The 15,209-nt window shown below is 40.0% G+C and overlaps 1 protein-coding gene across 2 annotated transcripts; it reads left to right on the top strand.

The window, feature by feature from the left end:
* Positions 1–4,667: 4,667 nt before the first annotated feature.
* zpld1b (zona pellucida-like domain containing 1b) lies at positions 4,668–14,712 on the top strand. 2 transcript variants are annotated; one of them, XM_032590379.1, is made up of 11 exons: positions 4,668–5,650; positions 5,959–6,118; positions 7,109–7,329; positions 7,428–7,609; positions 9,229–9,301; positions 11,665–11,762; positions 12,099–12,179; positions 12,422–12,593; positions 12,698–12,803; positions 13,646–13,675; positions 13,795–14,712. In XM_032590379.1, exons 2-11 carry the CDS (start codon positions 5,980–5,982, stop codon positions 13,965–13,967), a joined length of 1,275 nt encoding a protein of 424 aa, XP_032446270.1. In that variant the 5' UTR covers positions 4,668–5,650; positions 5,959–5,979; the 3' UTR covers positions 13,968–14,712. The 2 variants fall into 2 exon arrangements, with proteins under 2 accessions (XP_032446270.1, XP_032446271.1); XM_032590380.1 differs by having other exon boundaries at positions 4,668–6,118.
* The last annotated feature ends 497 nt before the right edge of the window (positions 14,713–15,209 follow it).

Here is a 15,209-nt window from a genome sequence, read left to right as displayed (position 1 = left end):
ATAATTGTTTACCTGGTAATTGCCGCCTTCATTTTTTAAAAAAATGCATCTGCAATATATTTTTCGGTGAAGCCCAATTTCAAGGCGTCGAATTTCTTTTAAGTCATATTTGACAACAACTTAAGTTAAAATAGTTACTTGATTGTGGGATAAAATGACACTATGTGCCCGAAAAGTACATAATACTGCCCCTTTAAGAAACTGGCACTAAATGCATTAAAAGCAGTCTCCTATTCACCTAGGACCACCACTGGTTTGCTTACAGAGCGAATAGAGTGACCAACAATCCCGTCGCCGCCTCCACACCATCTTGAACAGAAATCAATGTGACGAAATGTTTTCCCCAATGGGAAAAATGGGAAAACAAACAAACACATTTTAAACTTTAGGGGTTCTGCCTCCCTCCATTTTCCATTGTGGAGACAAAAAGAAAACCAAACATGGATGCTAGAACACAACGGGACTGAAGCAAATAGGGAAAGTGATAATCAAGGTTAGAACAGAACCAAGACAGGGAAGACGAGGATAATGGAGACAAGACCAGACCATGAGAACTAGATAAGACTAACTAAATCAAAAATCTAATTTAATTAAAACAAATGGGAAATAACCTAAAGAAACAAAATGTGATACCAGGACAACTGTAACTAAATAACAAACCTATGGAAAACAAAAAAAAACAACAAAACAAACACACAGACATCATCACAGACCTACACTTTTTTCAACTTCTTAGGAAAAGAAAAACCCGACCTGTGTGAGTTGCTGCTGGCGCTTTTCAATCGTTCCACCATTCAAAGATTTCCAATGTGTCTGTACAGTGTGCTTCAGCGGACACAAAAAAGCAATGCAGAGAGCGACTAACACAATCACTGGCCTCTCTTTTCCATCTTTAGAGAAAATTGCCAACTTGTGAATGTTTTCTAGAGATACCAAAAACACAAAGACTCTTCGGAGCCTGGTCACTGACTGTCTGAACTTTGTCCCCCTCATCAAAACGTTACAGGCGTCTGAAAAGAACAGAGTAGTAGGTTGAAGAAAAGCTTCTTTCCAAAAAAAAAAAAAAAAATAACAGGTTCACCTTTAGCAAGAGAATGTGGTTAAAAACACACACACACACGCCCACACCCGCACACGCCCACACACACACACACACACACACACACACCCACGCACACATGCACAAAACAAAACGAAAAAAGATATCCATTACTTTCCGCTGGCCTACCCCAAAAAATACATTGAAGTTTGTATATAATAGATGGCAAAATGCAAAAAGTTGAAGGCGCATGACTATTTTTGCAATATGCTGACAATGCAGTACTATAAGTACTTTATTATTTTAAATATTTTACTCAAAATAAAGTCTCATTGTTTTGCCTCCTCGCTTATATTTTTCTTCAACCGACACTGAAAAGGAGAGCAATAAAAGCGAAAACGCGTCATTTTCACTGCAATATGTTGGAGCTGCGTGCAGTGTGATGAGTTTCCCACCAGGAGGCGCCACAGCGCCACAGCTGACGAGCGTTACAGCTTGTAGTCAGTTTGAAGGATAACTAGTTGTAATAAAAGAAATATAATTAATTTGACTTATTGAAAAAAATTAAACGTAAGTTAGCTTACATTCATTGATGACAACAAAAAAATAATTTAACTCTTTAATATATAAATTCTATATTAAATTCTCTCAGACGAGAACTGGACAACCCAAGCTTTTTTCCTCCTTCTTCTCTTGAATCCACTTTTAGAATTAAAAACAAAGATTGGCAGATAAACAAAAATGTAAACGTAGATAGTTTTCTGTGAATTTTTGATGATGTCATGCTAACAGCAGCGCTATAAGCTCCTAAATAATCCTTTCCATCTCGCCTGGGAATTTTCACAAACCTTGATTAGAACAACAAAAACAACAACAAACTGTCAGGAACCTCAGGACACTCTGCAACCTAAATTCCCTTTTAAATGGAAATCTCAAACAAACTTTTACCTTTTTAATCTTCTGCACTAGTGGAGCATTAAAAAAAAAGAACTTAAATTAGTTTTCTTTTCTTTTTTCCCTCTCCTCCTACTTTTTGTCCGTAGTGCAAGTCATTTGTGGCGACATAAACAGCCTTATTACCCAAATCCATTTTAAATGGTTCCCCCTTCTGCTGCGGCAAGAAAACAAACATTACTCAGCAAGGATCAAATGGCAAAGAGGCCTTTGATGAGGGCTTTACTTTCCTGTCTGCGTTAAAACTGGAGCGTCAGATTACAGCCGCCCTCTCTGGGGTTTTTTTGTGTGTGTGTGTGTGTGTTTGCTGCGCCCCAGATCGTCCGATTCAGACGTCTGCCCGCTGAATCTGGACGTTTTACAGGTTGATCAGATAGAGGACGGCCTTATCGGGCACATCTAAGTTTGGCAGTCGGTCCAGAGACATTTTAAGTCTCCGAGCACAACGACCTGCAAAAAGAAAAGAGCTCAAGGGTTTTTAACTCAGGCATGAGCTTTCGCTGCAAAGGCAGGACAAAGTGTTTAGGGGTTGAATATGAATTGAAATATAGACCGTGTGTGTTCCTTCTTTATTTGGAGGCCAACGAAAGAGGATACGTGTGAACATAATCGACCCTGACGCGCCGAGCGTTATGGATGTGGAGGAGGAATTTGCTGAGTGCACAAAGAGTAGCTTCACTACTCTATGATTCTCTATTATTTTCTTTTTTTTTTATGAATTCACACCTCTTGAACCTTTTGGACGTTTTTGCCCCACAGGGTTTTCTGTTCTGTTTCAAATAACATTCCCAAATCTAATGTAGTTTTTCTTAGCAATTGCAAACTTTATGTTAATAATCTCGGTATCTAAATGAAGCGAACACTTGGGAGACTCCATCAGAAGTCTTAAGTGTCACATCAGCTGCTATGGTTTCAACCAAAAATGACGATGAAACATGAAATAATAGTATATAAACCTTTTAGAAAAATAAATAAGTCTGCAAACTTTTGGAAACTATAAATTCACATTACCTGTGCAAAAGACTGATGCGGTTGAGGTAAGCTAGAGCAAATTTACAGAGGGGTTAATAAAACAAAATACCTGGGTGTTTTGCCTTCACCACAGGCTGGCACCATCTAAACTGGGAATATCTTAAACTGCTAGATTGGATTTTTCTTAAATAGTATTTAAAAAAAAAAATCAAATTAGAATAAAACAATAGGAAATTGTTATATTAGACTCCAGTTGAAGTGTGGTTTGTGAAATCTATGTAAACTACTACAACAAATTTAGGCACATTTTGCCAAAGAAAAAGTTAAAACCACCAAAATATGTACTTTTTTTTTTTGGCAGTACCATAGCTCTCTACAATGTCTTTATGGTGAATTTCCTAGACACAGAGTCCTCTCATAAACTCAAATGTTTTTGATCAACTTCCAGCCAATAGTCTGACGTTTCTGTAGATACCAAATATGTTTATGTTTAACTGAGGGGAGATGCAGTAATGAGTGTAGGGTAAAAAAAGTTAAAGTCCGACCCCGGGGGAGGGGCCCAGGGCTTAACAAGTTTAATTTGTTTGATGGAGATTTTATGTGACAGAGCACATGATGTGGGGCATGACTGTGAAGGGAAAGAAAACTGATGTTTGTTTTTTATCAATAAAATCGTACAACTATGTCGAATAACAATGAGCAGCCTTTACTTTGATCAGTTAAATTAAGTGCAACCAATTACCTTTAGAAGTGAAGAAAAGAGTGAACAAAGTAAATAACCACAGAACACAGGGATGATTTATAAAAGAAAAAACTCAAACTTTTAACTTCTCACACAGCAATGTTCAATCAATCAGCATTAAATGTAAAGTGTGTGACCCAACTGCAAACCTACCAAGACTTGGTCAATCTTCACTCACATGCTGGGCAAAGACAGCGTTCATTCGAGAGGCTAATGTTACTTTTGGAAGAGCTGCAGAGATCAACGGCTCAGGTAGGTGGATCTGTTGGCAAGCAACTACTAGACACTAACTCCTCAAATATGGTAACTAAGGAAGAAGAAAGTTATTGCTTAAAGAAAGTCTTTAGATATCCAATCTAAGTTTGCCACAAGCCGTTTTTGGTGAGATGAGACCAGAAGTAAACGTTCTGGCTAACATGAGCCTAGCATCATGGTGTGGGAAAAGGTTTCTTCAGGGAAGCTGATAAACGTTAATATGAAAAGATAACAGATGGAGCTAATGCTGAATTCCAGTTGCACTCTGAACTGGGAAATTTTGACTTCCCAGTCGGAAAACAATCAAGCGGAACGCCCTCCAAAGTCAGATTTCCTACTGGGAAACTAGGCGCAACTCCGATTTTGTGTTCTAATATGGCCGCTCCTCAAGTCAACAGTTGTAAGATGTGATGGAAACATGCTTGCTTTACAAGATGCACATGTAAAAGTGTGTCTAAAATCATCATTATTACATGTAGCACCTGCAAATATAAACTGAACAAATGAAAAGTGGTGTTTGCTTATGGAAAGTAAAGCTTAAAACAATGTTTGTAAATCATTGCAAACAATGTTTATGGGTGTTGCCATGTTGAAATTCAGACTTTTTAACTAGAACGCTGTTACTTCCCGTCCATTCAGATCCGATGGAGTTTCCCATGTTCCGCGCTGCACCGGCTTTTTGTCAGACTATGCTCCTACTTCGGGTCTGACGTCAAACCCAACTTTGAGTTGCGACTTCCGAGGTAACTGGAACGCAGCATAAACGCAGAGTGAAACTAGGAAAAAAAAAGAAAAAAGACTCCAGACAAGGTCAGAGGTTCATCTTCCAGGACACTGGTGCTAAATATACAGATAGAGAAATGCAATGAAATGGTTTCGATCATATTCATGAGCTAGAACAGTACAGTAAACATCCAAACCGAAATCTAATCGGTCATTTGTGGGAGACTCAGAACTTGCGTTTGACAGATTCCGACCCTACTGAGTTTGGGCTTTAGAATAAAGAGCAAAGTTAAAGGAAAAACCCTCATCGACTTTTCAACAAACTGAAACTTCAACAGACTAATCAAATCATTTCTTTCTTTGAAGATCTGTAGGAAGAGTGAAGGTAAGGCCTGTTTTCCTGGTAGCGATTTAGAAAAAGAAAACGTCTGCCATAGCTGTATGAACAGCTGAATGCTCCTACTTTAAGTGATGCCTTGCGCATCACAATTACTCACACACAGTTCTGCATCGGACCGTGATCTGACTTTTGTGCTCGCGCGAATGTGAGCCGCCGCAGTAGCTGATGAAAGCTGAATTCCCGGGCGACACCTGCCCCCTGCTGAGGCCCACCATTTGTTTGACCTGACAGATGGAGATCAGACTGAAGAGAGATGAGTGGGAACCCACCGAGCACGCTCAGGTTTCTTGGTGCCGTGAAAAGATTTGTCCCGTCCATTCAGATCCGATGGAGTTTCCCATGTTCCGCGCCGCACCGGCTTTTTGTCAGACTATCTTTCTCATCTCTGCGTGCACAAGAGAGATACAGCGTAAGGCTGACGTCGGGGGTTCAGTTTGGCTTCCTGGGTGCCCACCGCAAACCGTGGTGTCCCCCCGGTTTGGAGGTTGCTCTCTTGTCACAAATCCGCAGGAAGACGACGGTTCCGGCCAATTACCTTGGAAAAAGACTGGAGACAGGTAAACAGGTGAGGGGAAAAACACATAAGGGAGGTGGGATGGAGGAGGGAAGTGGGATGAAATGAGTCGGAAAGAGGGGGTGACCTCAGTTTAAAAGGCATTGGGTGAAGGGGTCAAAAAGAGGAGGCAGAGAAGAAGGATTAGGGGACCTGAAGACAGAAGGCTGAACTCCTCTGGTCGAGGTCAGAGTGTGCAGCAGATAAGTGGAATGAAGCATTGTTTTTGCCACCTCTAATTTCGACGTAGGTGCTGTTTTTTGTGTGTTGTTGTTGGTTTTTTTTTTTTGACATGTAACTGAGGAATGTGGTTGATCCAGCGTTGAACCCCCCACCTGACGATGATCCCGGGCAAACCTCTGTCAGGCGCCAGAATGGCACAGACCTGCTTCCTCCTCCTGTTAATTGGGAACGCCATCTCGGTTTCCACGCAGTTTAACGGATACAACTGTGACGCCAACTACCACAGCAGGTTTCCTGGTGAGAAAAACAAAAACAAAACTCACAACACTGTTTTTTTAAGGCCATATTTTGTCTGTTATTCTGCATTGATGCGACTAAAATCAGCACAAGCCAAATTAAGCTATGCCCTCCTCGGGTGTTCTTAGTGAAATGTTTAGTATTCCTTCCACTGTGTTTCCAGAGAAGACGTTAGCTTTCTGCAGGGCAAGATTTATCCTCACAGTTAAAAAAAAAAAACAAAAAAAAAACATCATTAGACAACAACTATATCTTTGAGGATGAATAAATCTGGAATATTTGCATTCGCATCACATTTGTGTTATATTTTTGCACAGCTACAAACACAATTAAAGCAAAAGTATGTATTTTAATAGCTGATGGTACTTTTTATACCCCAAAGTGTATTTATTTTATTGCTGTAGTATAATGAAGACTTTGAAATATCCCATCTTGATGGGGATTGTCACACTGTACATGTAAAACCTGTAGAAATATTTTTTCTTGAAAAGAAAGAATAATTTTTGTTACAATTACATATTTAATTATTTTGCCATTTTTAAAATATTGTTCAAATTTTTCTCTATATCTTATCTGGGTGGGAGTTTTATTTTTCAGCTCAGTCTAATTGAAATCTATTTTTATTTAATGGCTTTATTTAACAAAAAATATCAACTGTTTGTTTCACGCACACACACACAAAAAAATCCCAAATTGACTACATTTTATTTTGCTTTTTACCGTAAACAAAAGCCTTGATTTGTATTCTGCTTCACTCTTCCCTTACTTGAAGTACTTCATGAATTCCACCAAAACAAAGAAAAAGGATAAAAACGTCATATATATACATAAAAAAATTAAGCAGCAAATAAGACAGATGTGATTTACTTTGACAAGCCACTTACCGCACAACTTTAAAAACAAAATGTTGCTGCCGATGTAAAGTGACTCACTCTGGTACGAGCTTTACCCCCGTCTGTCTGTCTGTCTGTCTCTCCTCCGCCCCTCCAGCCGAGCGAGACATCAGCATTTACTGCGGGGTCCAAACCATCACCCTGAAGATCAATTTCTGTCCCGTGCTCTACTCGGGCTACACAGCCGCAGACCTGGCCCTGAACGGCCAGCACGGCGACGCTCAGTGCCGCGGCTTTGTCAACAACAACACGTTCCCCACCGCCGTCCTGTTCAGCATCAGCCTCAGCACTCTGGAGGCCTGCGGCAACAGCCTGGTGGTGAGGGACGACGGGGGGGGGAAAAAAAAAAAGCGTCCCTTTTATTGAATCAACAACCGATTTCATTGTTCTGTGAGATGTTCCCCCTGTTTGTGCAGGTCAGCACAGCTCACGGGGTCAACGCCTACGGGAACATGTCTCTGGTGCAAATTGGGAATATCTCAGGATACATCGACACCCCCGACCCGCCGACTATAATCAGCTACCTGCCTGGTTTGCAGTACAAGTTCAGCTGCAGCTACCCGTTAGAGTACCTGGTCAATAACTCACAGCTGGCGTCGTAAGTTACTTTCCCTTAAAGGGGCAGTGTTATGTAAAAGCAACTTTCTTGTCTGTTTTACATCATTATAGTGTTATTCCCTCATCAAAAACACACCTGGAATGTTGCTTTGATTCTTTCATGCATGTTTGAGAAATTCTTGAATCCATTCGAGTTTGTAAAACGCCTAGGGCGCCTTCCACGCTCTGCTCCATCAATAGCTGCAGCAATTAGCAAACATCTGGCCACCTCATCAAAAACATTCTTGGAGTGCTGCTTTCTTTACTGCATGTCTGAGCAATCCTTGAATCTCCCGAGGTAACCATTCGAGTTTGTAAAACGAGCGCCGCCTTCCACGCTCAGCTCCTTCAAACTAGCTGCAGCAGTTAGCAAACACCTGGTGGAAGTACACATCAGCTGATGAGTTCATTATAGGAACTATTTCTCAGTCCAGAACCCCAACAAATGTTTGTAAATACTTAATAGAGGAATGCTGATGTGTCGGAAAGAGCAGGAGCTTCTTAAAGAGACAGAGGCCCGATTTCAAGGTGTTAAATTGTGAAGTCAGATTTCTTTTATGCCCATCCATCCATCCATCCATCCATCCATCCATCCATCCATCCATCCATCCATCCATCCATCCATCCATCCATCTATCTTCCGCTTATCCGGGATCGGGTCGCGGGGGTAGCAGCTTCAGAAGGGAGGCCCAGACTTCCCTCTCCCCGGCCACTTCTTCCAGCTCTTCCGGGGGAATCCCGAGGCGTTCCCAGGCCAGCAGAGAGACATAGTCCCTCCAGCGTGTCCTGGGTCTTCCCCGGGGCCTCCTCCCGGTGGGACGTACCCAGAACACCTCACCAGGGAGGCGTCCAGGAGGCATCCTGACCAGATGCCCGAGCCACCTCAACTGGCTCCTCTTGATGTGACGGAGCAGCGGCTCTACTCTGAGTCCCTCCCGGATGACTGAGCTTCTCCCACTATCTCTAAGGGAGAGCCCAGCCACCCTACGGAGAAAACCCATTTCGGCCGTTTGTATCTGCGATCTCGTTCTTTTGGTCATGACCCAAAGCTCATGACCATAGATGAGGGTGGGAATGTAGATCGACCGGTAAATCGAGAGCTTCGCTTTTTGGCGCAGCTCTCTCTTCACCACGACGGACCGGTACAGCACCTGCTTGACGGCAGACGCTGCGCCAATCCGCCTGTCGATCTCTCGCTCCCTTCTTCCCTCATTCGTGAACAAGATCCCGAGATACTTGAACTCCTCCACTTGGGGCAGGACACCCCCACTGACCCGGAGAAGGCACTCTACCCTTTTCCGGTTCTTTTATGTCATGTTTGATAAATGCAGTATATTTTTATAACAACTGAAAGTGACATAATTACTTGATTGTGCTATAAAATAGCACTATGTAGCTGACAAACACACAATACTGCCTCTTTTTAATGTCTATAAGATCGCCTGGCCTTTTATTTTTTTAAACTGAATTTCTGAAGCTTTCATATTGGTGTATTTTTGTCCATGGAGTTTTGAATCATCTCTTTTGTAAAAAGGCTCACATATTCATTCAGATACAAGTAAACAAATCCAACATCACTGAAACACGGTCAATAATGAATCGTTTATTTTTTTTCCACAGCTCGTCTGCCGCCGTGTCAGTGAAGGACAGCAACGGCACATTTGTTAGCACGCTCAGTATGATCCTGTACAATGTGAGTACACAGCTTAATTAAATGACCCTCCAGAAAGCATTCATTCAGTGGAAGTTTATCAAAAATGTTCGAACGATGTTTTCATTCCTCTGTAATCATTCTAAGAAAAGTAGACATTAAGGCCTCTTTCTCATGAAATGGATGTTAAAAGATAGAATTATTTTCAACAATTCTGGTGAAAAATCAAAACAAGGAGAGAAAGGAAGTCACAGTATAAAAAAAAAAAGCAAAAAGAACTGAGTCTATTTTCACTTTGTCAATGTGAATACTCCACAAAAGGGCTGCAAGTATATTTATTGACTAGGAGCGAAACTGAAAAATTAGCGCTGCGGATTCTCATCTTCTACGAGAAAATGCTACAGTTGTTCGAAATGAGCGTGTTTGTAGCCAGATAAACCATGAACATGGACTAATTTGTTTCTCTCTGTTGAAATATTAAAGCTGACTCTTGGCTTGTAAATATAAGCCACTTTAGATAATATTTTGTTGAAAGAAAGAAGCCCACAGCATCACAGATCCTCCACCATTCTTAATAGTGACCATCCTGTGTTTTTTTGCCAGACTCACATGGAATGTTTGTTGCTGAAAAACTCAGTGTTGGTCTCATCACAAAAGCCCGCCTGGCCAGTTTAAATTCCCGCTAGTGTTTAGCTAACGCCACACATTTACATTTGTGATGGTAGGGCAGAAAATACTTCCTCATTGCTCGAGTTTGACTGAGTTTTCATAGTCTTGGGTCCAGTTATTTAAAACCTTTTACTGACTATATGTGTAGAATAGTTCGGGAAAATATCCAGGCCAACTTTATCCAGTTTATCAAACACATAGATGCATATCATAGCAAAACAATCCAGTTATACTGATAGCTCTGATTCAATGAGTATCTGCTTTCTTGAAGTTCATTTTCTGACACACACAAAAATCAACACTTCTACTGTTTCCTGTCTTTCCCATTTTGAAAAGAGGCTTAGAAAAATGGGTTTTTGAGGCACATCATATTTATAGCCAAACAAAATTGAAAGTGACAGATTACTAATTAAGCGTTAACTAAACTTTGCTTAACCTTTGAAAATACATCATAGGAACAATTAGGGGTTCCAATGAGTATTGCACAAGTAATTTTATAGAAATAGTTACTCATTAGCACGATTTTTTTTTAAACCACTTTATAAACTCAACTTGAAGGTCAAATTTTTCTAAAAATATCAGAGTGAAATTATGCTAGAGCAATAAAAGATTTGTTTTGGAAATGTTTTTGGTGAAATCTTTACCAAGAGCACCAATAAATATATAACTCCTATAAATGATTTTAAAACATTTCCCATGTATATTGTGACATATTGTCAGCTGTACTGTAAATTACAAGCAAACAAAAGAAGAAAAAATATAAAATAGCAAAAAAAAAAAAAGAAAAGAAAAAAAAACACAAAAAACGTTGAAGTACCTTTTGATTTAATTTCATCATCGAGTCTTCTTGCTATTGATTATATTGAAAATTCAGCTGCCTCGGCAGAATTTTCCAGACATTTCCATCGTTTAGCAAAAGTCAGTGTTTGCAGAGCGGTTGCTAAGTTATGAACAATGTCACTGAATAAAGGTATCAGTCAGGAGAAACCCTCAAAAAACCTTCCAATGCATTTTATAAGGTAAAAACTGACTCAGAATGGAGCCATTTACAATTTCATCCAAAACGACATGAATCAAAAGGAGAAATGATCACATTTCTTCTTTCTGAAGAAATGTAGCCACAGAGCATGATACTGCCACTACCATGTTTCACGTGGTCGTGAAGTTATTTTATTGATGTGAGGTGCTCTTTCTAAGCCAAATGTACCATTTGGTATTGTTCCCCAGAGTTCAACTGTGCCTTCATCTGATCATAGGATCTACTCCTACAAGGTTTCGGTAGATTTTAGTCAAGCATGCATGTTTTCTGGGAAAGAAAACGCTTCTGTGTTGTAATAATCCCAGACATAAGTACTTTCTGATGCAATTTCAGCCGTGCTGTCCGCCTGCTGACAGCCTCGTCTTGGTTTTTCATCAGTTTTGGAAAAATGTAGTCGAATATTTTCTAAAGTTATCAATGTCTATTTTCAACTTGGTATATGTGCTACGCTGCACAACATTTTCTGATCTACTTACTTTATTTAATCTTACTGCTTTATTTTAATACTTTATTATCTCCATGTGAATCATGGCACGTTACAGTAAAGGAAGACAAAAGTTAGGAAATTATTTGTCAAAAATTTAACAGGGGTGTGTACACTTTTGAGACACACTATATGTCGAATCAGATTTCCAATATTTGACACAGCAGAAAGTTAGTTTTGTTCGTTTGATGCCACTTTTCCCTTCTCCTGCAGGACTCTACGTACAGTCAGCCCCTGTCGATCCCAATGACCGGCCTTGCTCTGAAAACCAGAGTGTTTGCTGCTGTAAAAGCTACCAACTTAGACAAACGGTACAGAGCACTTCATTATTTTTCTCATTTCAGCTTCATAGATCTTCATATTTTGAAGAAATACATCTCATTTCGCCCTTTGTTAGCATGGCATCTTTACTCCAAGGCTTCACTGATGATATTTTTGATTCTTGACACATTTTTTCCCAGCATCATTTTTTTCCCCTCACTTTTTCCAGATGTAGTCATTTTTTCTGTTCTTAGGCTACTTTCATTAGGCCATTATGTTATTATTGGACGTGAAGGCGCCAGTCTGCGGCAAAGAAAGCCCAACCAGTGCTTTCCCATGTGCAGTTAGATCTCTATCCCATCTCACAGTGTTGTCCCCCCTTGCAGATGGAATATCTTGATGGACTACTGTTACACCACCCCCTCAGGGAATCCTAATGATGAACTCCGCTATGACCTTTTCTTCGGGTAATCTTGCTTTTTTTCCCCCATTCAAGATGATGACTTGATAAACCCACAAAAGAGAGTCATTACCTTTTCATGCTCTCTGCTAGGCTTATCCTCATGAATGCTTCCAACCCTGTGACAGCTTAAGCGCACGCCCAGACATCCAGTCTGTCATTTGTTTTTAGTGCCTGCATGTTTAAATATGCATGCGTGCGTGTGCTTGTGGGGGGGTGTGTGTGTGTGTGTGCGGCGCATGTATGCAGATGCTCCAAAGATCCACAGACGACCGTTTTCGAGAACGGGAAGAGTCAGATGGGGCGTTTCTCCTTCGAGGTCTTCCGATTCGTGAAGCACAGACACCAGAAGATGTCCACCGTGTTTCTGCACTGTGTCACCAAGCTTTGCAGGGCGGATGACTGCATCATGCTCATCCCGGTACGGGTGGCAAAAAACATAAAACAGACAAAATAAATCTGCGAGTGTGCGTGAGCGTCGTCTGATCTTGGCGAGGACTGAAATGCGACAGTTGTGATTGACAGATTTGTGGGCGACGGCGCAGGAGGGATGGAGAGCAGAGCCTTGATTCCCGGCCAGTGGCGTCTGGGAGCGCCGTTATCACGGCCGGTCCAATCATCACAAGGAGTGGTATGAACAATGAACTGATCCGTTTTGTTAGTTTTTTTTTTACAAGTAGGCTGATCCAAAGAGTCCAAAGATGAAAAATAAGATATTTCTATAAGTATTTTGACCCAAAGAAACAAAAGCACTTAAGGGGCACCTATTATGGAAAATTCACATTTTGCTGATTTTTCTACTTCTACTTGGGTTTCAATTGCTTCTAAAAATAGCCCAACCACTTAAAATAAAAAACACATTTTTTGGACAAGTTTTTTTTAGTGTTTGGAAAATGTGCCATTTCAAAGACCTCCTGATTCTTGAGTTACAAAGCGCCATTACTTAGCAGCCCCAGCTTATGCCAGCCCCGTTACCTAGCAACCCAAGCTGAACTCCAGCACATTTGGTCAGTTAGTTTTACCACTATATGTGATGTACAATGGCTGCTGGAAAAGACAAGTGTTTTGTTGTTGAAGTACCATCCGGAAACCCACTTGCTGCATTCGTGTTGGTTGTGCAGGAGGCTCCACTTCTGCTTTTCAAAGATGTAGAGTGGTACAGTTATTCATCTACTTTAAGCCATTTTCGAGAGCAAGTGTAAACGTTGAGTTAAGTGGGCGTAGCCAGCAGCAGCCAATTTGGATTTAAAGTGACAGAGGCTCTAAAAACAACATATTCTGAAAGAAGGTCGAAACAGGCAGCAGTGAGCAGACTGAAATCTCACTATCTAAAAATGATTTTGTGCAAAAATGGTAATGAACATGTTTAGTATAGCCCATAGTTCTAGTCTAACCTGTTCAAGGAAGCATAATAGGTCACTTTTAAAATGATATAAAGAGATTTTAATGTTTGCCTACATTTCCTTTCTGCAGATGAAACACCTGTCAACAACTCTCAACTTGGTAAGAATATTTTATCAGCTCGGACAATTACTTTTAAATTTAAATAAGTCATTAAAAAAAATAGTATTGACGCATCATCAAATGATTTCTTTTTTTTTCTTAAATTTTCCATCCACCAGCAATTGGCAACTCCTCCCGGCCATTAAACGCTTTGACCATCGCTCTGATCTCGGGTGTGGCCATACTGGGCGGAGTCTGTGTTGGCTTCCTGGTTTTGTCGCTCCGCCTCCTGCAAAAGTCCCGCCTCCCGACAGCTGCAGCCTCTGGTGTTTGGAATCCCAGCTTTAATTGAGTTTGACTGCATTTTTTTTGTTAGTTTTTCTAGTCTCTTCAGAGCATTGCATACTTTGATACATTCATACCTACTTTTTATATACGTATACCATGTTTTGGGTATTTATTGACTTCAATACCTCATTTTCTTTTTTTTTTTTTTGGGTATGTCAGTAGTTGACGACAATCTTAAATGTTAGGAAAATAGAAAGGAACAACTTGGGTAGTTTTCGCAAATATTTTTGGGTTATTTTTAACTTTCCGGTCATTCAGTGGACAAATTGTTGCATTTTAAAAAGATAATATGTCTTAAAATTACCAATGAATACTATGCTGGATACTGTATAAGCCAATGAGTTACTATAAAATGGATTCACACTTGATCATCTTCACATTTGTCATGTTACATCTACAAACGTCAATGTATTTTGTTGGTATTTAATTTTTTATAATATACGACACTTGTCGGTTTTATAACTACATTTTAGAAGTAATTGCATTGTATTTTGTACAATCCCAATAACATATATTCAGGTTTATGATTATGACTTAACAACATTTGAAAAGTTTGAGAGATATGAACACTTTTTTTGCCATACACCATAATCCAGTCAGTTCATAACTTTTTTGAATTATCAAGGTTAAAAGTGTTTGTGTAAAACAAAGAACGTGTATTTTTTTTTTTGTTGTGTTTCAAAAATAAAATTTTATTCAACCTTTTGTATATGCTGGGAGGCATGTCATAAATGAAACACTAAAAAGCTGCTTTTAGAGCAAGACTGGAAATCTTTATATCATGGGAATGAATTTACACGCTACGTATTTGTTACAAATTAAAAATACCTGGTGTTTCTTCATTTTTCTGACAATGAGACCAGTTAAACACCTCAGTTTAAAGTCAGTCTCGCTCATATGCAGTCAGTATAATTTTCTCAGAACATTGAATCTTTAGCTGTCTAAGACGCAAAATTTAGTGATCTATGTAAAGGGCACGTATCATTTTTACAGTTCTCCTCAAGTGTTCAGAACTCATGATAGGTAAGTTCAGTTTTATTTCACTGTCTGATGTCTAGAAACATCATATATAAACTATTACCACAAGGTTACAAAAAGATGCTGGCCGGCGATGATGCTACGTCTGGAACACAGAACTTGGACCTCGATGCGTATCACAGCTTCCACCCCGAGAAAAACTAGCCATAAAGTGTCCAGCTTGAATTTGAGTCCATAAAAGTGAGGATTTATTTAATGATTTATGCGG

The sequence above is a fragment of the Xiphophorus hellerii genome, chromosome 18 (genome assembly GCF_003331165.1).
Source record: "Xiphophorus hellerii strain 12219 chromosome 18, Xiphophorus_hellerii-4.1, whole genome shotgun sequence".
Classification (NCBI taxonomy): Eukaryota; Metazoa; Chordata; class Actinopteri; order Cyprinodontiformes; family Poeciliidae; genus Xiphophorus; species Xiphophorus hellerii.
The sequence above is the reverse complement of the archived record's forward strand: the minus strand, read 5'-3'. Positions and strand labels throughout refer to the sequence as shown.